General features: G+C 40.4%; 1 protein-coding gene across 1 annotated transcript in view; it reads right to left on the minus strand.

Annotated features, from left to right (window-relative positions):
• RYBP (RING1 and YY1 binding protein) overlaps positions 1–21,895 on the minus strand; it is a 75,350-nt gene extending 53,455 nt beyond the window's left edge. Inside the window, exons 1-2 of the mRNA XM_059387874.1 lie at positions 21,777–21,895; positions 20,903–21,028 (exon numbers count right to left, since the gene is read on the minus strand). Coding sequence (XP_059243857.1) covers positions 20,903–21,028; positions 21,777–21,808 — 158 coding nt within the window. The 5' untranslated portion in view covers positions 21,809–21,895. The remainder of the gene's footprint in view (positions 1–20,902; positions 21,029–21,776) is intronic.
• Positions 21,896–23,507: the final 1,612 nt, after the last annotated feature.

Consider the following 23,507-nt stretch of genomic DNA (forward strand, 5'->3'; position numbering starts at 1 on the left):
AAAATATACATTACTGTATAAATTAATCTACATGTTTTACTATTCATTTTTTAAAATTAAGAGATCAGATCTAGTTGTTTAGTTCTGTTTGAGAATGTATTCTAGAAATGCTACAAATACATCATTTTTTTGTAGAGGAAAGTATTTTCTCACTAGCTTTAAGTATTTTCAAAATGCTTTATCTTCATTCCTAGTAATTTTAATTGGCAATTAGAGCCTAACATTTTAGCTGTAAATTTAGTATTAATACCGTAATTACCATTACACACACACACACACAACACACCACATAAATTATAACATGCATCTTTTCAGAAACAATCTGTACCATCAGTGTTTCACCAAGGCATAAAGTGGCTTTCCTGATGGTTCCAAGAGTTCATAAATCTAAGTTCTTTACAACTTTATGTAATTTTGGGGTCACTGTGCTCTTATATTCCCTATAGAAGAGTAAGATCCTACTCTTCTTCCCGATCTCCATACCAGTATCCAGCAAAAAAACACAGCCAGGCTAAGTTTAAAGATCAACATTCTAGTTAGCTCATTCTTGCTTCATAGCGTCTTAAAGTTTTTATGGGGCTGGACACAGGGAGATGTGGGACTTGTTTTCACCACTTTTGAATCCCTGAATCTTGAAAAGCCAGAGGTAAGGGAAGAAAAGGAAACCAACTATCACTTGCCAGAAGCCTTCTTTTTTACATTTCAGGGCTTGGGTTTGTTTGTTTGTTAGAGCTGGGGCTGAGTGGTGATAAAAAGGTTTAAACTAATGATTAAAATGAATTTCCGGGTTACATGAACAAAGTCTAAATCATATAAATTCGAGTGGAAAATGGCATGAACTGCTCTGCATTCATCAGCTGTTCTTCGCTGCAAAGCAGAGGAGGCCAACAAGATAGCTTTCTTGATTCTAAAGTGGCAATTCTTAAAAATGTGTTCATTCATATACAATAAATAGTATTCCACAATTTTTAATTTTTTTAAAAAGATTTTTATTTATTTACTTATTTGACAGAGATACTACAAGTAGGCAGAGAGGCAGGTAGAGAGAGAGAGGGGAAGCAGGCTCCCCGCTGAGCAGAGAGCCCAATGTGGGGCTCGATCCCAGCACCCTGAGATCATGACCTGAGCCAAAGGCAGAGGCTTAACCCACTGAGTCACCCAGGCATCCCAGTAGTCCACAATTTAATACAAGTATCTGCAAAACTGAAGGCCAAATTATAATCCTCCAGAATGGACCTATAGAAAAAGTCTGATTTATCTGCAAACTACAAATATTCTACTCTGAAGGACAATCCATCAGCCCAAAAGCCTGTTCTTTAAAGGAAAGAAAAAAAATTAAAAAAAAAAAAAAAAACAAGAAAACCGCATTCTATAGCTTACTTTTTACAATCTAGATAGATCTGCTCAATTGCATAAAGGTAAGAGAGTTTTTTATGATGAAAGACTAAGTAGCAAATACCACCCATGAAGCCTCAGTTGTAAGTTTAGCTCACACCTCTTTCCTCAAAAATTGATTTGTTTGCACTAGGGTTAGAAGTTAAAATGACACAAAAATAGTCAAGATATGTCTGTCATTATGTTAGAATTTCAAAGATTTTTCACCACTTTAACATACTATTACTAAGACTTTGGAGAAAACTACCATAAATGTAAATTTCACTGTAGAGATAAGACATTTGAAAAAGTAAAGAGTTAACAAATACAACCCTCATTTCTAAAACATCATTTCATATAAAACTAGAGGGCCTGGATAAAGGAAAGAGGAATAAGAAAAAATAATTAGACCTATTTACCTATTTACTTGACAAAAATCAATGAACTGGAAACAAAGCAAACTTCTGGTGATTGCAAAACAAAACAGAAAAGTAAAGATTATACTGGTCACTGAGAAGAACAAAGCAAATATCCTTATACAATATTCTGAGCATGTTATGAATAAAATTAATTCTGAAAATACACCTTTCAAAACCACAAGAGGATCACAATGATTCATCAAGTTACCATTAGCTGGTTTAACTAATGCGATTAAGCCCAACACTAAATTTAGCAGAAGTTCCCCAGTTAGGGATCAACATGTTGCTGTGTACTAAATTTACTCATGTTTGTATAGGACATTTCCTGTTTGCAAATGTTTTTACAACTAGGTATGGATTTTGTAAGGTTGCATGTAAATCTCTTTAGAAGCCAATTTCACAGTTCAGCATCAGTCTCTATTTTCACTGAGAATTTAAATATTCGCAAAGTTTGTGTTCCATTAATTAAAGGCTTATTAATAGTTACCAAATTTAAAATGTCACAAATTCTTATTTACCAGAACATTCCAACTCACCAGATCTATCTTCTCTCATGAAATTTATTATTAGATCAATGATTTTTGGAAATACTGATATACGGGGCACCTGGATGACTCCTTTGGCCTAAGTCATGATCCCAGAGTTCTGGAACTGAGCCCCACATCGGTCTGTTGGGCGGAGAGCCAGCTTCCCCCTCTCCCTGCCACCTCCCCACCGTCCCCCCAGCCCGGCCTTCTGCACTCAATTCCAGGCACACAGGCATTCTCTGTCAAATAAACAAATGAAATCCAAAGAAAAAAAGAAGATGAAATATCCAATTAAGAGGCTTCATTTATAAAACAGTACCAACTCAAAGGGAAAGATCACCTAGGACTTCAATCCTGAAAAGTAACAGATAAAATACCAGTATCTAAATTACTAATAATTCAAAAGACTGTCCAGCCCACCTCTTGAAAATCCCTTGCTAAGTAAGGGAAGCCCAGTCATTCTGAGTCCTATTCAGCTGTAAAATTTCCAAGAAAAACAGACTTCATGATCTTGTCAATTTTAATCCTTTTCCTCCTTAAGCCATACTGTATCTAGACCACTCTAGCCACTGTTTTACAAACGTTTCAAGATAGCTCTGTTTCTAAAACCTTAAGCCAGCAAGCACAGAACAAAATGGAATGTAAGAGAAAGGCATTTTCTAGTTCTCCTGAGGTGACCCTTTTTAAAACAGACACTGGTTGTGGAGAATTCTATTTTGCAATAAACTGTTGTCTCAGCTGTGAGCAGAGGAGCAGGTATGAACTTGAAAAGGAGATGATCAAGAGAGCTAATGTTAAGAGACTATATGTAAAGGGATGCCCTGGTGGCTCAGTCAGTTAAGCGGCTTTCTTTGGTTCAGTTCATGATCCCAGGTCCTGGAATGGAGTCCTGCATCAGACTCCTTGCTGGGTGGGGAGCCTGCTTCTCCCTCTGCCTGCCACTCTGCCTGCTTGTGCTCTCTCCCTGACAAACAAGCAAACAAACAAATAAACAAATAAATAGAAAGTGAGAGGCTATGCAAAGAGGGGCACCTGGGTGGCTCAGTCCCTCAGCCTCTGCCTTCAGCTCAGGTCTTAATCCCAGGGTCCTGGGATGGAGCCCTGCACAGGGCTCCCTGGTTGGCAGGAGGGCTGCTTCTTCCTCTCCCAATCCCCCTGCTTGTATCCCCTCTCTCACCGTCATTCTCTGTGCCAAATAAATAAATTAATAATCTTTTAAAAAAAGAGAGAGAGAGAGGCTATACAAAGAGTAAAATTAAAAACTAAAGAGAGGAAGTAAACAAATGTTGGCAGTATTTCCAAGTCATTCGCCAAGTGCTTTTTAAAATTTTTAATAGACATACCCTATTTGCAGAAAAACTGATCAATATATGACATTATTTTAAAAAGGAAACATTTTAAAACTAGAGATTGGAAGAATGGATTATACTTTTAAAAGTTACACCCAAGAGTACATAAGCTGTAGCACATTAAGACCTTGCCTCTGAAAATTTAACTGTGTCAGTGGCACTATCCTTGGTCATGTGGGCTTCAAATTTAAATCTGGGGCAAAATGTAAAAAGGAAATTCCACTACAAAATGAAATGCACAAAGTTCTTCAATGACCACAGAAAAAAAGAATAGAGAGTTTTCCCAAAAGTTTACATGAGCTGAGTCTTACATCTAAAGGTGACTTTTACCAACTAAAACTAAGAGGTAGAACGTCTTCAGGCAACACAGTGACAGGAGAGAACATGCTGAGGAACACAAGTTTGACCAGAAGGCACATGGTAAGAAGTGGCAAAGATGAGCTGGTAGGTAGGACAGAGCCAGACCATGACAGGCATCGCAGGTCAGGTCGTTTAAGGAGACAAGGCAATACCTCCTCCGGCAATCAGGCAGCCATGAGGCAGCAACCAAGGATTCTAGGCAGTCGAGCTACACGATCTATCTATTTTCTAGAGAGATCACTAGATACCTGGCTGAGAAAAGCTACTCCAAGAGTCCAGGTGCAGGTCTGTACTGTAGAGATTTGCAATTAACGAAGTTCACAATGAACTGAAAAATTAAATAATGAGGACCTAAATTAAGGTGGTAGTGACAGGAATACAGGAGGAATAAAACAACAGAATTTGGCATCTGACTGCCACAGTTGGTATCTAATGATGCCTATAGACTGGTGGCTGTAGAGATGGTATCACCGTTTTCAGAAAAAAGTTTATTATAAACAGTATGAATGTGAAGTTGGAGAAGATCTGAGTCAAGTGCAACCGTGCTATATAAACCCAGCTGGGAATGTAAACTCTAAGGCTCATTTCGTTATCTGTAAAATGGATATATGTATCATACCCTTAAAAGGATTAAATGAGACAATGTATGAAACAGTCTTAATATAGTGCCTATTTGTTAAATGCAGGTTAAATGTTGGCCCTTATCAGCATTACTATTAGATTGAGTGCAGGTTACAGATGAAGACTTTGATGAGGTGTCCCACTCTTCTTCCTGTTACCCAATTAAGCTCCTTCTAGGTCTGTGTTCCAATCACTCCCTCAATAACGGCCATTCAATAAATAGTAAGCATAGAAAAGTACAAATGTACACCTGTTCTAATAGAACCAAATTTTACCTTGGGGCATAACACAGTATTAACTATTTCAGTAATACACTTTCCAAAAAAAAGAAAAAGAGAAGCACTGAGTCTTTCTTTTAATTAAACAACAAAGACTATGAAGACCCCTAGGGCTGTAGTGGACATTTCTGTAGTTAATACACCTTCCACATCAGGTGTTTTGACAGAAAGCTCTTATCTTAAAGATGTGTAATAGGAGAATAACTGAATCTAGTCATCTGGTCAGTCTGTGAGGAGTTTAAGTTCTTAGACTGGGAAAGAGAAGAAAAAAGATTTTTAAGTCCATAAATGAAGGGCTATTAGTGAAGGGTTTCAAAATAAAAACCTCAATTATAACTTAAATAAGGAAATTTCAACTATACGTACTTTTTTTTAAAAAGATTTTATTTATTTATTTGACAGAGAGAGAGAGACAGCACAAGCAGGCAGAGTGGCAGGAAGAGGGACAGAGAAGCAGGCTCCCCGCCTATCAAGAAGCCCGATGAAGGACTCGATCCTAGGACCCTGGAATTCATGACCTGAGCAGAAGGCAGCCGTTTAACCAACTGAGCCACCCAGCATCCCACAACTACACATACTCTTGCCAAAAAGTTTTAACAGATAAAACCTTCTTATTAAGAGACTCTGAAATGTATAAATATCCTGAGGGTGGAGGAGTGACACATTACAAATACATTATTTTCAATAAACTTTAGACAAGTAATTTGGCATCATGATATTTCATTATTACATTAGAAACTGCCATAACTGACATAAATCACAGTATAACTGGAGGAACAAAGAAATCATCCAGTTCCATGAATTTCAGGAAATTCAATTAACTGCAACCCACGGTTTAAAATCTCAACCCCGCATATGTATCCACACACACATAATATCGTTCAATGTGACATTTTTAAACCTTTACTCACAGTATAATTGCAGTAAACAGACAATGTTACACTGAAACTTTTTTTTTTTTTAAAGATTTTACTTATTTACTAGACAGAGATCACAAGTAGGCAGAGAGACAGGAAGGGAAGCAGGCTCCCAGCCAAGCAGAGAGCCCGACTCGGGGCTTGATCCCAGGACCCTGGGATTATGACCCGAGCCGAAGGCAGGGGCCTTAACCCACTGAGCCACCCAGGCGCCCCTATACTGAAACTTTTAAGACATCCTAAAGCACTGAGAAAAAACAGAAATTTCTGAAACGTACTTACATGAAATTTCAGTTAGTCTGGATGGAGAGCCACATTCCATAGCCCTCACAAATAAACAAACAAACAACAAACAAAAAACCACTCTAACTAAATTCTAACAGAATTCTAACAGAATTTCCTGTTGCTAAGATTCACCAAAATCAGAAATGAGTTCTTCATAAAGAATTATGAGGTGTCATTAATACATTTACAGGTTCAGCAGACAAGAAGAGAGGCACTGTCAGGCACATAAGGAGGAGGCTGGTGGATGGGGGAGAGAAAGAGGCAAAGAACACTCTACCTACCCACCTCCCCCTATTATCACTCCTGTCTTGAGCACCAAAATGCAATCCCTGCTATTATAAACAAACATCAATGATGTACACCAAAAGTATAGGTCATGGTAAGTTCACTGTCATACATTTTGTTCCAGAGTACTCAACAACAAATTAGAAGACTTGTGACTCCTTCAATTTCCTTAACTGGAGGGAAAAAAAAAAAAAACCAACACAAATAAAGACAGCAATGCATACACTGGAAAGCAGAATCTACACATTAGAACACAGAGACCAAAGGCCTAATTGTATGTGCTCCTGTATCAGACCCTGTCCAGGCACCACTGCCTTGGGAGAGTCAATCATTCCCAAACTCAATGCTGCCTCTGACTACTGATTTTAATGATGGCATGCCATGTTCTTTCAAAGTATTGTGTAATTTTCTGAATGAGTAAAGTAATAAACAGTACTTGAAAAGTGATTTTAAGACAGTCACCAGTATTATACTGCATATTCTCAGGCCATTTTCATGAGTATATTTTCATCAAGAGACAGAGTGAGAAAAACTCAACATTATAAACAGAAACATCACAACAAGCAAAATAAATCGCTTAACCTAATAGGCTTACATTAACCTTTTTCATCATGGATGAGATGATTAATATCTAATAATAGCTAATAATCAGGATAATTCTAAACAAAGTAGATACTATATTATTGCCCTTATCTAATTTAAATGGCCCTGGAAAAGTGTCCTCCCCTGAGACAGCAGAGGAAGAAGGAAAGAAATTAAAAGAATGCAGTTAGAACACTTTGGTTCCCTATTAATTTGTCCATTTAATTATGTCACCTTTCTATTTCTTCTATTCTACTAACTGGGTATGAAATCAACTAAGTTACTTCACTTTTCTGAGTCTCAACTTCCTCAACTGTGAAAGTTGGAAAACCAACTCTATCTCAGAATTGTAATTCCAGTGTTACACTGGAAAAACAGACAAAAAACTAGTATGATAAATGTAAAGTGCAGTGCAACTGCATAGTACTTGAGAATATCATCTTGAGACTTAAAGTCTAAATGCTCAAGTGCCTGGTGAAATACCCTGCACACGAGTGCTCAAATATTTGTCCCTTTATTCCATCATCATTTAAAACTCAGGTCCTAAAAGTTCAATTCTGGAAAACAAAGACTATCTCATGTACTACTTATGTATTTTTCACTAGTAATATTATTAAGAAATCAGTTGTGCCTTTAGTCTGATGAGTCATTCAATCCAATACAATACAATCCATCAACAGCTTCATTACTTTTAACTATGTGTTCTGTGTTAGGTCAAGTGCCAAGTTCCTTCAAACATTCTCTTACTTAAACCTTATAATACCCCTATGGAGAAGTTATTATTCACAAATGAAACACAAAGCACAAGAGTAACTTGCCCAAGGTTACCAGGTTAGCAAATGACATGGCTGGTGTTACTCAAACTGAGGTCTGACACCAAAGCCTTGGCTCTCAATGCCAACTACTACTCTCCAATATGGTTGTCACATGTGGCTACTGAGCACTTAAAAGGTGGCTAGTCTGAACTTGGTTATGCTGTAACTGTAAAATGCATACCACATCACAGTATGATTTTTATCATAGTATGATAAAAAGAATGTAAAATATTTCACTGCAATTTTATACTGATTACATATTGAAATGATAACATTCTGGATATAACTGATTAAATGAAATAACTTTCTTAAAAATGATTTCACCAAAGGACACCTGGGTGGCTCAGTTAATTAAGCTTGAGCTCAGGTCATGATCTCAGAGTCCTGGAATCAAATCCCGCATCCAACTCTTTGCTTAGCAGGGAGCCTGCTTCTCCTTTCAGCCTGGTCAGCCTCCTCTGCCTGCCCGCCACCCACCACCCTGTCCCCGGCTTGTGCATGCACTCTTTGTCTCTCTCTCTGACAAAGAAACAAAATAAAATCTTTAAAAATAATCATTTCATCTGCTTTTTACTTTCTCACTGTGGTTAATGAAGCCTAAAATTTCATGTAGCTTGCAATGTATATACTTACACTGGACAACACTGAGTCAGAACATCATACAGGACATTTGTAATACCAAGAGCAAAAAACAGCTTTAAATTTACAAATACAACATGTTTTAGAGTATAAATATATTCTCTAATCTCAGCTAATAGCTACTGAAATGCTAAATCAGTATAACCAATATAAACAAAACTTTACAATCTCAATGTAAATGTTATTTAAATTTCAACATTCCAGAATTAGATTTTTAGAACTTATTATGAATACTGGTTTTTCCAACTACCAAAGTGATACCAACTCATCTAAACCACAAAAATTACAAAAACGCATACATACACACAAAAGAATCCAAAAGAATCCATCATGCTACTGCTCAGAATAATTTGATCACTTATTACTTTCAAGTAAATATATTAAATTAAGTGGTGTGAAATATTAAAGTGGGATCATGTTTTATCATTTTGAAACTTGTTTTTTTCTAATACTGTGAACATTTCCTTTTATTATATATTCTTTCTAAAACTTCACGTTTTATTTTGAAATAATTACAGATTCACAGAGTGTTGCAAAAACAGTTTGAAGTTCCATATAATTTGCACACCATTTCCCAGACAGGGTTGCATCCTCTGGATTACAGTACATCAAAACCAAGAAACTGCCATTGGGACGCATGTGTACCGTTTTAGGTTACCTTATCATATGTGTAGATTCATGTAACAACCACCACAATGAAAATTAGATTTAATTAACACAGAACATTCCCTCTCAGTACCCTTTTATAGTCACAACCACCCTCCCACCCCGCTGGGTGCCTGTTAATCTAACTTTGTTATTAGAAAAATGTTAATGGCTGCCTAAAGTGTGTGACCTGTACAGATTGGCTTTTTTCACTCAGCATCAAGCCCTTGAAATCCACATCAGTTGTTGTATGTATCCAGAGTTTGTTCCTTCATAATTGCTGAGTTATATTCCATCTGGTATGGATGTACCACTCATCTAATCTACTGAAGGACATTTGGGTTATTTCTTGTTTTAGGGTATTACAAATAAAGCTGACATTTTTAAGAGCTGCAAAATATTTAGAACTATTGCATAGTTTTTAATCAATTCTGTGACTTCTATGTAGGCATTTTTTTCTTTTTTAATTGCAGCAAGAATTACTATGAAACTCCACTTTTTGGGCCACAGATCCTTGTGGTCTTAGCAAAAGACCTGCCCCTCATGTAGCAGCACTCTACCAACACTTAATGAGTTCATCAGCCAGGCAGCTATTTTTTGTTATAATAATGATGTAACAAATGTATTTACACAGAAATTTTTACATGCAGAAAACACTAATTCCTAGTTGAAATGTTAGGTCACAAGGTACAAATATTTTTAAAGGAATTGATACCAACTGGCCTTCAGAAAATTTAAAGCAACTTATCTAGCACCAAGGCTCTGTTACAATGTCCACTTCTTCCTAGACTAAAAATTTTTAGTCTTAAAATTCAACTTGCCAAAAATGTTGTTTTGTATTTAAGTAATAGAAGTTATACATTTCTCATGTTTCCTGCCTTAATTTGTAATTCTTTTATTGACTACCTATTCATATTCTTTGGCCAACATTCTACTGAAACACTAGTTTACTGACTGTCAAACTTGGTTCTAACATATGTTACAAAAAAAATAGCTTTTTAAAAATACATGTGTCTGAAATCCAACACACATATTAATAGCCCAAGACAGTATCTGATTTTTCAGTGTGGAAGACACAAATTTAGTTGATATGGTCCCCCAATTTATAAGTACTCTTCTACTAGACACAATGTTATTTATTAAGAAATCGCCTCTAATTCCAGCTCTAAGTTCATGTACATCCCTACATTGATGTGGGGATGCCTGGGTGGCTCAGTCAGTTAAACAACTGCCTTCAGCTCAGGTCATGATCCCAGGGTCCTGAGATCGAGTCCTGCAACGGGCTTCTTGCTTAGCAGGGAGCCTGCTTCTCCCTCTGCCTGCCGCTCTCCCTGCTTCTGCTCACTCACTCTCTCTCTCTCTCTCTCTCTGACAAATAAAATATTTTAAATAAATAAAAACATGAATGTAGATCACTTCTCTTAAATTCACTGCGAAATGTCAAGACATAAATTTTCTCTAACATCAAAACTCTCCCCAGTTTCATTAAGAAACATGGCTGGCTTCTCTTTAGAATTGAAGGTCATCTAACCAATAGTTCTCAAAATTGTGCTTCCTAGACCAACACTAGCAGCACTAACATCACCTAGTAACTTCTAAGAAATGCAAATTCACAGGCCCTACCCCAGGCCTACTTAATAAAAAAAAAAAAAAAAAAAAAAACCGGAAGGTGGTGGGTAGAGCCAGAAATTAAGCAATGTGTTTCAACAAGCATTCCAGGGCATTCTGATATATACTAAAGTTTGAGAACCACAACATTAAACAAATTTAACAGAAAAACATTAAATCTGGATTGCCTTACACACTTATTCTTTTCATTTAAGACTTCGGCAAAGTTAATCATGCCACAGATACTAAGAATTCAAAGATATATTTTCATTCTCCCCCAAAGTAAAAAAAACCCAAAAAGAAAACTGGAAACTGGATGTTAGCTTTATTTCCTACAAAAAGGAATCCATAAAACCATGAAGTGATCACAAAAAATTTCCTTAGAAGAAAAACCCAAAATGAACCATATAAAACCAACAGGTCAGAACTGATGTCTTTCAAACCAGAGACTCAATTAGTTTTGTATCGCACACTGCTTGATACTCCCATTCCTACATGGAACTACAACCTACAACACTTTGAAAATTCAATGAAATAGCATATTAAATAGCACCTGGAAAACTATAATTACTCAAATATTTGTGGTCCAGGGAATAAATAAATAAATAAATTGGTCAAATAAAAACAATTCTGTATGGCAGAAAAAAAGTGACCTTTATGTTGTTTTGTCCCCTAACTTCTTATAAGCATGTATTACCACCTTCACAACCAAAATAAAGGAGAATCATGACAATATGTAATGATACAGGAAAACACCCTACATCAGTTATTTTTAAGTTTTACCAATGCACTGATAATCTCTCTCCTTCGTGTAATAAAAATTTATAAAAGGCTGGGTTAGTACCAGATAAACAGAGTTCCAGCCTTCATGCTTACTAAAGTTTGAAATTCAAAGTGAATACATTGAGTATTAACCCCATTACAGAGGTGTGTTACTATGGTAGCTACTTCCTATCCAGCTGTGTAAGTGTCCCATTCTCCTCCAAGTAAGACCTGAGCAGGGAGCCCAATGAGGCTCAATTCCCAGGACCTCGGGATCATGACCTGAGCCAAAGGCAGATGCTTAACCAAATGAGCCACCCAGGCACCCCAAGATAATAGAACTGTTTGGTTTTGACTGAAGGTAGTTTCAGCTGAATTTTTATTTCTTGAAACCTTGAATATTCCGGCAGACTTATGCTATTAAACAACTTTTAGTTCTATAAAAGAATGAACAGTGTAAAAACCTTATACCCTATATATGAAATCTGATCTCTTCTTAGAAACAGTCACCAGGTTTATTTTCTCCATGACTAACCACCATGTACTCAATAGGTTTTAAGGTCCAATACAGGCTGATAAAATTGGCATCCTACATCACCTTTAATTTCCTGTCCCTCCTAAAAGCTACTTCATCTTAAAATGTATTGCTAATGCTCTTAAATTATAAAGTTCTAAGTAAGTTTTTTTAAAAAACATATCCCTTCTACCTGTTTCTTTTCTCAACCAAAAGATCATTTAAATAGCTTTTCTAAAATGATAAAGGGAGGGAAAGAGAGCATTATCTAATCCTATTGAAAAGTCAAAATTTCACTTGTTTACCTTTTGATTTCAACTATTCATGATTTCTGACTAACACTGCAGTTTTCTTGCACTCTTTATTGACAATTCTTCTTTGACATAACAGTCAATCACTGCATAGAACTGAAATTAAAGCTAAATAAATGAAGTGAATGATTAACAGAATTAATCCAGATTACTAAACAGAATACACTCTATGTACAACTTCCAACTTATAGGTATATTAACACAAGAGAACTTACATGATGGACAGCATAACCTCTGCATCAATACCCAACACATTCTGTACCCATTTCTAAACTACTTTTTAGATGCCAGGTTACATGCACACCCATCTAGTTCCTTAAAAGTGATTTTGCACATGACTGATCCTCTGCTTCATTATCCGATTTATAAGACTTTTGGCTGCTTAAATAACCAAATGGGCAACCAATAAGGATCAGGAATCATCAGTTATTGTTTAGGTAAATGTGCTCATGCTCTGAAGCTCCAAACCACTCCAGGAAGTACTTTAAATGCACTGCCCTACAGCGTCCAAGACTTAAGTTCTGTGTTTAATTTCCAGCACATGTTTAGAAAAACAAAACCAGAAAAACAGGTATATTACTTTTAAGGACATACTTCATAAAGACAACTTTCCCCTAAACTAGTAACGTTACACACACAGGATTCAAGCCCCAATTTTATTTATTACATAAAACTTTTAAACTAATTGAACAGTTTTAAGGGGGATTCCAATTGAAACTCATCTTCATCTATTCCATATACACTTACTGAACCCGTCAGTGCCAGGCAATGCACTACATTATTAAGAAAAATAAAGCTGTGAAAAGAAAGGCCCTGACCTCAGGGGGGCAGCTTGGTGGCTCAAGTCAGTTAAGCATAGGACTCTTGGTTTCCACTCAGGTCATAATCTCAGGGTCATCACATGGAGCCCCACATGGGGCTCTGAGACTGCATGGAGATTGCTTAAAACTCTCTCCCTCTGTCCCCACCATCCCTCCCCCTCTCTCAAATTAAAATAGTAAGTTTTTTTTTTTTTAAAGGTTCTACCCTTAAAAAAGGTAGAACATAACAGGTGTTATGTTCCAGGTAAAACAAGTAAAAACATAACAGGTGATCAAATAAAAATTCTGTTCAAGTGTTAAGTGAGTTATACATGATTTGGAGGGGGAGGCAATCAAATAAAAATACAATTCAAGTGTTAATAATGAACTACACCTGACTGGAGTGATGAAAAGGCTTCCTGAGACATCTAGTACAAACAGTAGTGAGGCAGGACACAGAAGGAAGGAAAAGCATTTCAGAGAAAATCCAGAGGTGTGAAGGTATGGAAATGAGGTATCATGGTCATGCCTGGGAAACAAGCAGTTTGGCAGAAAGCACACACACGCGCGCGCGCGCGCGCACACACACACACACACACACGCTATATGTGGAGGGCAGATGGGGTTTGGTGGCAGTCTGCTTGCAGAAATCCTAAAGGGACTTGAAAGGACTAAATCAGAAGCCCCTTGTGATGCTTAGTACTTGAACTTTATCTTAAAGGCAACGAGAACTAGGAGGTAATTTAAGTGGACCAAGCAGAGAGAGTTGGATCTGACTGCCATGAGCATGGATGCATAAGGCTGGTGACGGTTATTATACAGTAAATGGGAATTACCAGCCTGTGGGGAGAAGTGGAAAGGTGTGGATGACATCTGAAGTGAAGGAAGAGCTGAAAAGGATGTAGGAGGGAGCAAACTACTAACTTGTATCAGCCTGCACAACAAACTATATCTAAGAATCATGAATCCCAGATTCAGTAAAGCCTTTCCCAAATACCCACAAAGACCAACTACCTCTACCATGTACTCATTTATTCCATGCCTACCACCACTGGGTGCTCCTCACACCACTGAAGATCTTTGTCTCGCCTTTTCAACATGTTAGGTTCCCTGAAAGCAGGCATTTTTTATTTACTTAACCAATGACTTGAAATATAAATGACTGATAAAACACTACAACTGATGAAGCAAAAGCTTACTTCATTTATGTACTGTAGAAATGTTCCACACACCAGCCTTTATCCTTACACTCAATGATGTGTGAATTTACACTACAGCTGAGAGAAAACACCTATGTTCAAGTATGTAGGTAATAAAAAGATACCAAGGAGATATCCTATTTCTAGAATGTGTAAGGGTCTACACGCAGAGTTGAGCTCTAAAATAGTCTTAGGATGAAACAGCAGCACTGGTAAATTCAGACCCATGCACACAAACACAGATGAATCTCAGTAAGGCTGGCCCAGGAGTGCATCTAACTGGATGACTCCACTTACACCAAATTCAGAAACATGCAAGAACAGTGGCTGAAGTGATTGTCAAGAGTGTATCATAGGGGCGCCTAGGTGGCTCAGTGGGTGAAAGCCTTTGCCTTCAGCTCAGGTCATGATCTCAGGGACCTGGGATCAAGCTCCCTGCTTAGCAGGGAACCTGCTTCCTCCTCTCTCTCTCTCTCTCTCTCTCTCTCTGCCTGCCTGCCTGCTTACTTGTGATCTCTGTCAAATAAATAAATAAAATCTTAAAAAAAAAAAAGGAGTGTATCATAGACTCTGGGGTCCTGGGTGCAAGTCACATGGTGTGTTTACCTTGTGAAGGTTCCTCAAGCTTTTGCTTATTGATTTGTGCACTTCTCTGTACATATGCTACAGTTCAAAAATTTTACTTAAAGGGGTACCTGGGTGGCTCAGTGGGTTAAGCATCCAACTCCTGACTTTGGCTCAGGTCATGCATGATCTCAGGATCCTGGGATGGAGCCCTCAGTCTAGCTCTGGGTTCAGTGCAGAGTATACTTAAGATTCTCTCTCTCCCTCTGCCCCTGCGGAGAGGCTCTCAAATAAACAAGTATCTTTAAAAGAATAAAACCTTAAAAACAAACAAAAACAAAAACAAAACCCTCCTTACCTAAAAAAGAAGGAGGGAACTTCCTGAGGGGGAAGAAGACTCCACAAACAAAAAGGCCCTGGTGACAGAGCCAAAGAGAAAATGAGAACCAAAAGACTGCAGGACGTTTCCGACTGCAAAGAACTGCAAAGAATGTTCAGACTGCAAAGGAGACATTTAGGGATCCACTATTACCTGAAGTTCTAATGAACTGAGGTAGTGCTGACAACCTCCTCAAGTAGCTGCCGTTTACCAATAGTTATTAATCTAGGAATTTCTTCATCACTGACAGAAGCACAGGATAAATGTATGCCTCATGAGGAATCCACTCCAACCTCCCATCCCAGTAACTGACAGGATACACTGAGAAGTTAGCTGGCCTGGCCTCAGTATATAGCAGGCAACTAAGGAAAAGCTAACTAGCCTGTATACAAAGGTTCCAACTTTAAATTGTCCCCAACTCAATGAGCTAAATGGCAGGGGCTACAGAAATAACCTACAGAAGTAACGATCCCTTGCTCCAAAAGAAAGGAGCATGCATGCTGCCTAAAAAGGCCAATGTGTACCTTAACACTGTCTAGAAAGAAGTTCTCATCACTCCGCAGCTCCACATTCTGCTCTGATTTCTCAAAACACTTGCCACTTGCCAAAATTATTTTATTTTTCTGTTTACTTGCTTATTTTCTCTTCTTCTCCATAGTATTTCAAACCCCATGAGAACAAGGACCTTGTCTGTTTCTCCACCACTGTACACCAGAGCCCATTTGGCTGTGTGCTCAATAAAAAATTTGTCAAATAACCACAACTACCCAGGTAATTTACTTTAAGGTCACCAAGTATACATAAGATCAAGTCAGTACCAATAAATCAGTAAGTTCAATGTAATAGCAAATACAAAATAAATTATCACCGTTTCTGGATAAGAGTGATCTTTAAAAAACCTACCAGCTTTGAGGCCAAAAGGTTTGGTAAAGTTTGATGGTTCAGAAGACATGTAATTTTTCCATGTATTTAATGTATTTATACATTTATTTACAAATGTATAAATGTAAATGTTTATACATATATTTATAAATAATGTATTATTTCCATGGATTTAATGGAGAAATTTTATGAAAGGCAAACACTACAGTAAAACCCACGTGACCTAAGGAGAAAAACCACGGTGGTGGATGATCTGAAACCATAGGAAAGAAACCTGGCTCTACTCCAGGTTAGGTACACCCCACCCCTGCTTTCTGGGAGTTTCTTACCTGAAAATTATCATCTCCGGGAGATGCACTTCTGAAGCAAGATCAGAACTTTCACGTCTCGCTAAGTATGTATGTTTTCCCCTAAAACTTCTAAAGTATTTCATGACTATTCATGGGCTATTGAGTTGTCAGGCTACCTGAATTTGAGGAGAGAAATGTCCAAACTTAAAAACTACAAAAAATGAGGGAGTCGGGGAGCCTGGCTGGCTCAGTGGGTTAAGCCTCTGCCTTCAGCTCAGGTCATGATCTCCGGGTCCTGAGATCGAGCCCCACATCAGGATCTTTGCTCAGCAGGGAGCCTGCTTCAGCCTCTCTCTACCTGCCTCTCTGCCTACTTGTGATCTCTCTTTCTGTCAAATAAATAAAATCTTAAAAAAAATTAAAAAAAAAAAAAAAGATGAGGGAGTTCCAGAACAAAGGAAATGTTTTCCAAACAAAACAGAATACCAACTTCTAATTCAGCATCCTGAGTACCAACTTTTTTTTAAGTGACATAATTTTATTACACATCTAAAGTATTTCCTCACTTCTGTCTGCAAAAGCTCTAAAAACTTTTCAGAGATGGTATGCAAATAAACATGATTTGAACCCAGTATCACAATAAAATCTGGCTCTTAAGACTACACAAGTTCTAAATCTATGGTAATTACCCAACACAAAAATTTACCAACTTTCAAGTGAGTGTCATTTAAGCAGTAGTTGAGGGTCAAAATGCAGCACTATGATCAAAGAGGCACGAATGAGCTCCCCCTGCTGCAGCAGTACCCTGGCAATCTTTATTTCCAACAAAGACATTATTGGATTCAGAGAAGTAGCAAGACCGAAGCAAAGAACATTGAATCTACCACCGAGTCTAGGAAGTTACTCTGCTCACACTCAAGAACTTCCACTTAACAAAATGGTTAAGTAAAGTTGTTAATATGCAGGGGGTTTTCATTCTAAAAGCTGATGGCATCATCTTTCATGAGACTGGCAAACCCTACTTTATCTATCTCCTATTATCACCTAGGGAAGGGAAAGAGTTTCCTCCCCACCCACAGCCACCTTAAATATACACTCCTTTATTTCCTGTGTTGAAAGCCTTAGGGTAGAGTTCTCTCAGCATGGTGAGGAGGCAACCTTCCCGGGAGCAGGTAACCCCTCCATGTTTTTAAGTTGTATCACAGAACAAACAGGAGAAAACCATAGGATGTGATGGAAATATTCCCAAACTGATTTGTGGTGATGGTTGCACAAATCTTTAAAATAACTGAAATTCAATGAATCATGCACTTACTATTAGTGAATTCTACAGTATGTAAATCATACCTCAATAAAACAATACAATAATCACCAGCAAGGAGCAGAGTGCGATGATATAGTTAGAAAAAGGAATGTATCTAAGACCCAAAGAGACCCTCCATATAACTGACACATCTAATATAGACCACTGTTTCCTCCTGAACGTCAGTATCCTATTAAGTATATCCTCCTCCTTCCCTTAACACATTCCTTTGGAGCATCTGACCTCCTTCCATTCTGCTCTGTGCTGCTCCAGTAAGAAAAAAGACCTTATGAATCACTTCCATGAATCTACCTGGAGAATTCAACATATAAAGTACACATGGCAATAACAATGAAAAGTTGGCAGGTGAACTTATAGAAATCAATTCCCTTTTCAGAAGAAATGGGAAGGAGGAGGAGGCATCCTAATTGATTCCCCAAGCCAGACTGCTCCAATCTCCCACACAGCACTTTATTTATACCTCTCTCAGAGCCTTTAAAACTTGGATTCTGCTCATCCTTGCGCATTTCTAACCAACCCCCCCCACCCCTCACCAACAATCTTGACCAGTATCTTTCACATCCTAGGAATTTAATAAATGCTCTTTGGGTAAGAGTTATTATTCTCCTCATTAAATTAAGTGACACCAATTCTATCCTCAAAGGGTAAATACAGTTCTGTGTCCTGCTGGACCTACTACTAATTAAACTCTGACTTCCTTCTTGACTTGGTAGATTATGGCAATAAAGACAAAAATGATGAACAAACTCCAAAATGACCACTGGCTAGGCCAGCAGCTAGGCTCTTGTTATAATATGAATAAGAAACACCAGCTCAGAGCAATAAAACCCAATTTCTACGCCAGCCAGCAGGTTAACATAACCCTTTTATTATTTTTAAAAGTTATTCTAAAATCACAAATTTTTGCCTATTACTCACCATCCAAACCCAACAAGTTTTCTACTGTCATCTAATTAAAACCATGCAAGACAAAAAGTATTAAATCTTTGAAGTACCAAAAAAATTACAGGAAAATCACAGAGCGATAACTAGTATGGCAGGGAAATTAACCAACAGTTTCTACACCTCATAACCCCTGGATGAAGACCTGTTGAAAGTCGCCTTACCGCATGAAATCCATTTCTAGCCTAAGAAAGCCAAAATGTTGTCTGTTTTCCAATTAAAGATGGCTTCAAGAATAGATCTCAAACACCAAAACACTGACAATAACCAAGATGAAACAAAAAGGCCACGTAAAGGTATCGCAACTTTTAATAAGAGTGTTAAGTCCTCCAATCTTGGAAATCTGTGTTCAAATCCTACTCAACCAGAGACCTCAAAAAATTACACGAAAACCCTTAAAGATAAGAGATAAGTATCCTGGTTCCTGAAATATTTTGTCTTTAGTAATTTAATAGATCTGTTAAAAAACTGAATTTCACTGTCATCATCTGTAACTCTGAAAAAACATCTCTATTGCTTTTAAAATCAAAACCTCCCACATGCTTCCAAAAAGTTGATAAGTCAAATTCTTTTAAAAACATGCAGAAACTGAAATGCATTTCATTATAAGATAATTATTCCCAGCAATACATCAGATGTAAACTTGAATTTGGTTTTGCTCTTCACCAGTTAAGTTCTCAAGTTCTTAGGAGTTTCCTAGTCATTTACTTGAGCATCATCTACGGTAACACTCAAAGCAAAACCACAATAAAGAGGTTTGGCCTCTGAGGGATTCTACATGTAAAAAAAACATTACTCATAAATAAAATACAATCACTATTGCTTTAAATAACAAATACATTTCTAAACTTTCATGCCATTTGATGGAATTCCGTTTCAGAGAGCAAAACAAAATCTATGAAGCTCCCAATAAGTGCTTTTTATTTTAGCAAAATTTATTCTATCGTAATACAAAAAGTGACATGAATTTGCTGTAAAAACTTCTGGAAAAATATTGTTAGTTCTTGAGTACTTTCATTCAAAACACTCTTTATTGAAAGAGTATAAGTCGCAGAACTGCTCCACCAGTAATTGGACCAAATCATCCCAGAAGTATCTTCTTTAGGTTACCCAATATCCTAGGTAATCCCAAGTATAAATAAAGCAGTGAAACCCTGGAAGGATACGTTTAGTCAAAGAATAACATCAGTGAGAACTATGAAGTACTGCAACACAATCATACTGGACCACCACCGACTCAAAAACAAGTACCTGATGAAATGAGACTTCTGGCAACCAACTTATATCTTCAAGGATCCTCTAGGCACTCCTCCCCAGCTTTCACACCCATATACCCCAATGCCTTTCTATGAAATGACATCAAGAGTACCTTTACTTCAAACTCCAACATTAAGGACACAAACTGCAGATTCAATTTAAAAGATGACCAGAAGGCTATAGAATCAGCTTTGACATTTTATCCAAATATATCTAAACATTAAACATGGAGTAGTTCAACTCGTTTTGATACCTGATGCGATTTACTACCCTCACAAAAATGAAAAGGAATTCTTTCAACATTCTTTTCATTGTAATAAGACTTTAAACACAGAAAAACTTCAATAGTCTATTCATTTCACCATTTTGCAGAATCGTCCTCCATCACCCCTCTGCATAAGATAATCAGGAAAAAAAAAAAAACCACACACAAACTGACAGTTCAGCTTTCCAAAAAAATGCACTTGCTTTATCAAACCCCAACATTTATTTTCCAGCACAAGAAAGTAACAAGACAGTTGCAGCTCAAGACAGGAAAAGCACAACAACAGCGTAACTGTACGTCCACCACTAAATCGCTCAAAGAAAAAATTCAGGGCAGGCAAATTAAAAACATTCTACACATGGTTAAAATAAAAGGTCTAAACTCCTACAATCCATAGCAAAAGCACTGCTTCCTCTCTTTTTGAGCCAATACCAATAAGCCAATGGATACAAGTGTCAAATAAATCCAGCCTGTTCGAAATAAGACGAAAACCTGGAAAAATTCCCGCCCATAAATCATTCAGTGAATAAGACCGCTTTGCACACAACACAAAATACACACAACCAAAACCACACGTCAACCACCCCCAAATGCAAAAAAGCCATAATCAACAAGTTGGAAAGAGGGCTTGAAGTATAGCTCTCCACCCTCTCCCCGACCTTAAAAAACAAAAGTCCTTCAACAAAAGCTAACACAGATCTTCAAGTACCTGGTGGAGGTGCCTTTCCTCACATCGCAGATGCTGCATTTAAAGGCTTCAGCGCTGTTTCTGAAGGTGCAGACGCTACAATCCCAAAAGCCTTCGTCTGCCGCAGGTTTCGCTTGTCTTTTTGGCCTTCGGAGGAGTGAGGAGTGGGGGAAAGGGGAGGGAAGAGACAGGGAGCAGGAAAAAGGGGGAGAAACAGCAAAACACAGACGCTGGTGAGCCGTCGCAATTTCGCAGGAATCTAGTGCTGGAAACTTCGCTTGGGCGACCACCCACCCACCCTTTCCGGGGACCAAAACAGGGACTGGGGAGGGCACGGGGCGCCCCCACCGGCACCCTGCAACCTGCGGGCCCGGACCGTGCTGCCTCGCACAGCAGGCGGCGGCGGCGCCCCGGGAAAGGCCGCGGCGGGCGCAGGAAGCGGGCGGACTTGTGGACTTGAGCGTGGGGCTGGGGGGGCCGGCAGGGGAGCCGCGGGCCGGATCTGGAGGGGGCGCGCAGGGGCAGCCCGAGGCCGGCGGCGGGGAGTGGGCCGGCTCCTTCCCTCTCCCCTCCCATGCTCGCGCCCTCCCTCCCTCCCCACCTGGTTAAATCTCCCTTTGTCTGGGAGGAGTGGCGGCGGCGGCGGCGGCGGAGGGCGGCTGAGGAGGAGCCGCCATGGCTGCGGCGCGCACGGCCGCCGGCCCCGAGCGGGAGCGACACCGCCTCCCGCCGCCGCCGCCGCCACCGCCCGCCGCCGCCGCCTCCCCCCGCCCCCGGATCTCCATCTTAGCAGCGCCTCCCCCCGCCCCGGGTGGCTCCGGGGCCTAGTCGTCGCCGGCCCCCGCCCGCCCCCAGCCCTCCCTCCCCTTCCGCCCCCTCAGCTCCGAGCAGGTACCTGGTCGGGCTCTTCTTGTCGCCCATGGTCATGGATGGGCTGTACCCCCGCCCCCCCCAAAGCCGAAACCGGCGCCGCTCGGAGGAGAAACGCCGTCCGGGGAGTCGTCGCGGACCGGCCCCCCTCCCTCCCCCGCGCCCGCCCGCCCGCCCTCAGCCGCTGGGGCTCGAGCTCCGGCCGCCGCCGCTGCCGCTGCTGCCAGTCTCCGGACGAGACTAGTCCCCGCCAGCGCCGCCTCCGCCGAGTGACTGACGAGGGGCGGGGCCGGGCGCCGCGCGTCACGCGCCGTGTAGCCAATGGGAGAACGGCGGCCGGCGCCGCGAGGGCGGGGGCGGGGCGCGGGGGAGGGCGTGGCGTGGCGGACGTGGGCCGGGCTGTCGGTGTGCGTGCCCGGGAGTGTGTGCGCGCTGGGAGCGCGCGTGCCTGCTGGTGGCCCGGCGGCCCGGCGTGGCGGAGCGTGCGAGCCCGGCGGGGCGCACGTGGCCGCGCCCGGGAAGCGGCGATGGGCTCCAGACCCTGCGCGTCCACCTTAAGGGGCTGTCACGGCCACTGGCCCCAATGGGCCCCCAGGGAAGTAGTTCCGTGCAGTTTGCGCGTGCCACTGGGGCTTGCAACTGCCGCGCCGCTTGCTATGCCTCGAGGCTTGTAGTGCCCCGGGGGCCGGCGGGCCTCTTTCTTTTGGCCCGGGTTCTCAAGCTCCCTTCCTCTCTTCTGCCACGAGGAGCTTTGTATCAGCCTCTCCTAAAGTCCGGGCCTCCTGCCGATACCCCAGTCCTAAGCCCCCTTCCAGGCCCCTGAGGCAGGAGAGAACTGTGCTGTAAGGGTGTGGCACAACTAAAGGTTCCCCGAGCCTACACTCAGGGACACCAACTCCCGCTTGAGAGCCCCCCCACCCAACCTAAATAGGGCGTTTCCCTAGGGAACTTGCTGTTCAAATCCTGATGGCCACATGCCAGCAGTCTAACCTTGTGCCTCAGCTCCTTCATCTGCAAGGTGAGGCTAACAATCCTCCTCCTGGGGTCGTTTGGAAAAATTCAGAAATACAATGCACGAAAAGCACGCAAGTGAGTGCCTGGCACTGAGGAAGGACCAATATAAAGTATTGGGTTAAGAACTATTGGAACTGGGTCTGGGTTGAGCACCATTTCCCGCCGCTTTGGACAATTCTTGAAGGTGAGGAACAGGCAGTACTGGTTACTTTCTGACCACCTTCAAGAATGATTGCCAAGGGGCACCTGGGTGGCTCAGTGGTTAAGCCTCTGCCTTCGGCTCAGCTCATGATCTCGGTCCTGGGATCGAGCCCTACATTGGGCTCTCTGCTCAGCAGGGAGCCTGCTTTCCCCCCATCTCTCTCTGCCTGCCTCTCTGACTACTTGTGATCTCTGTAAAATAAATAAATAAAATCTTTAAAAAAAAAAAAAAAAAAGAATGCTTGCCAAACTGACTTGAACCTGACTTAGACCCCTTTGCCCTCAGGGAGTCAGGACCCTAGATGGTTAGCTAAAAGACTTGGCTAGGTGGAAGCTCTGGGTGCCGGTAGGGAATTGGTCAAAGAATGATGTTAGAAGTTGGAAGGTGCGGGTAGGGGTGAGGAGGGAAGATAAGACCCACCCACAGCATCCACTGAGATATGTTTATATGCAAACACAGTGTGGGTTATCAGGACTGCGTGGGATGGAAGGAAACGAAGGAAACACCAAGGCACAAGATGAGAGAAGCTCACTGGGACTA

Source organism: Mustela nigripes, chromosome 2 (assembly GCF_022355385.1).
Source record: "Mustela nigripes isolate SB6536 chromosome 2, MUSNIG.SB6536, whole genome shotgun sequence".
Classification (NCBI taxonomy): domain Eukaryota; kingdom Metazoa; phylum Chordata; class Mammalia; order Carnivora; family Mustelidae; genus Mustela; species Mustela nigripes.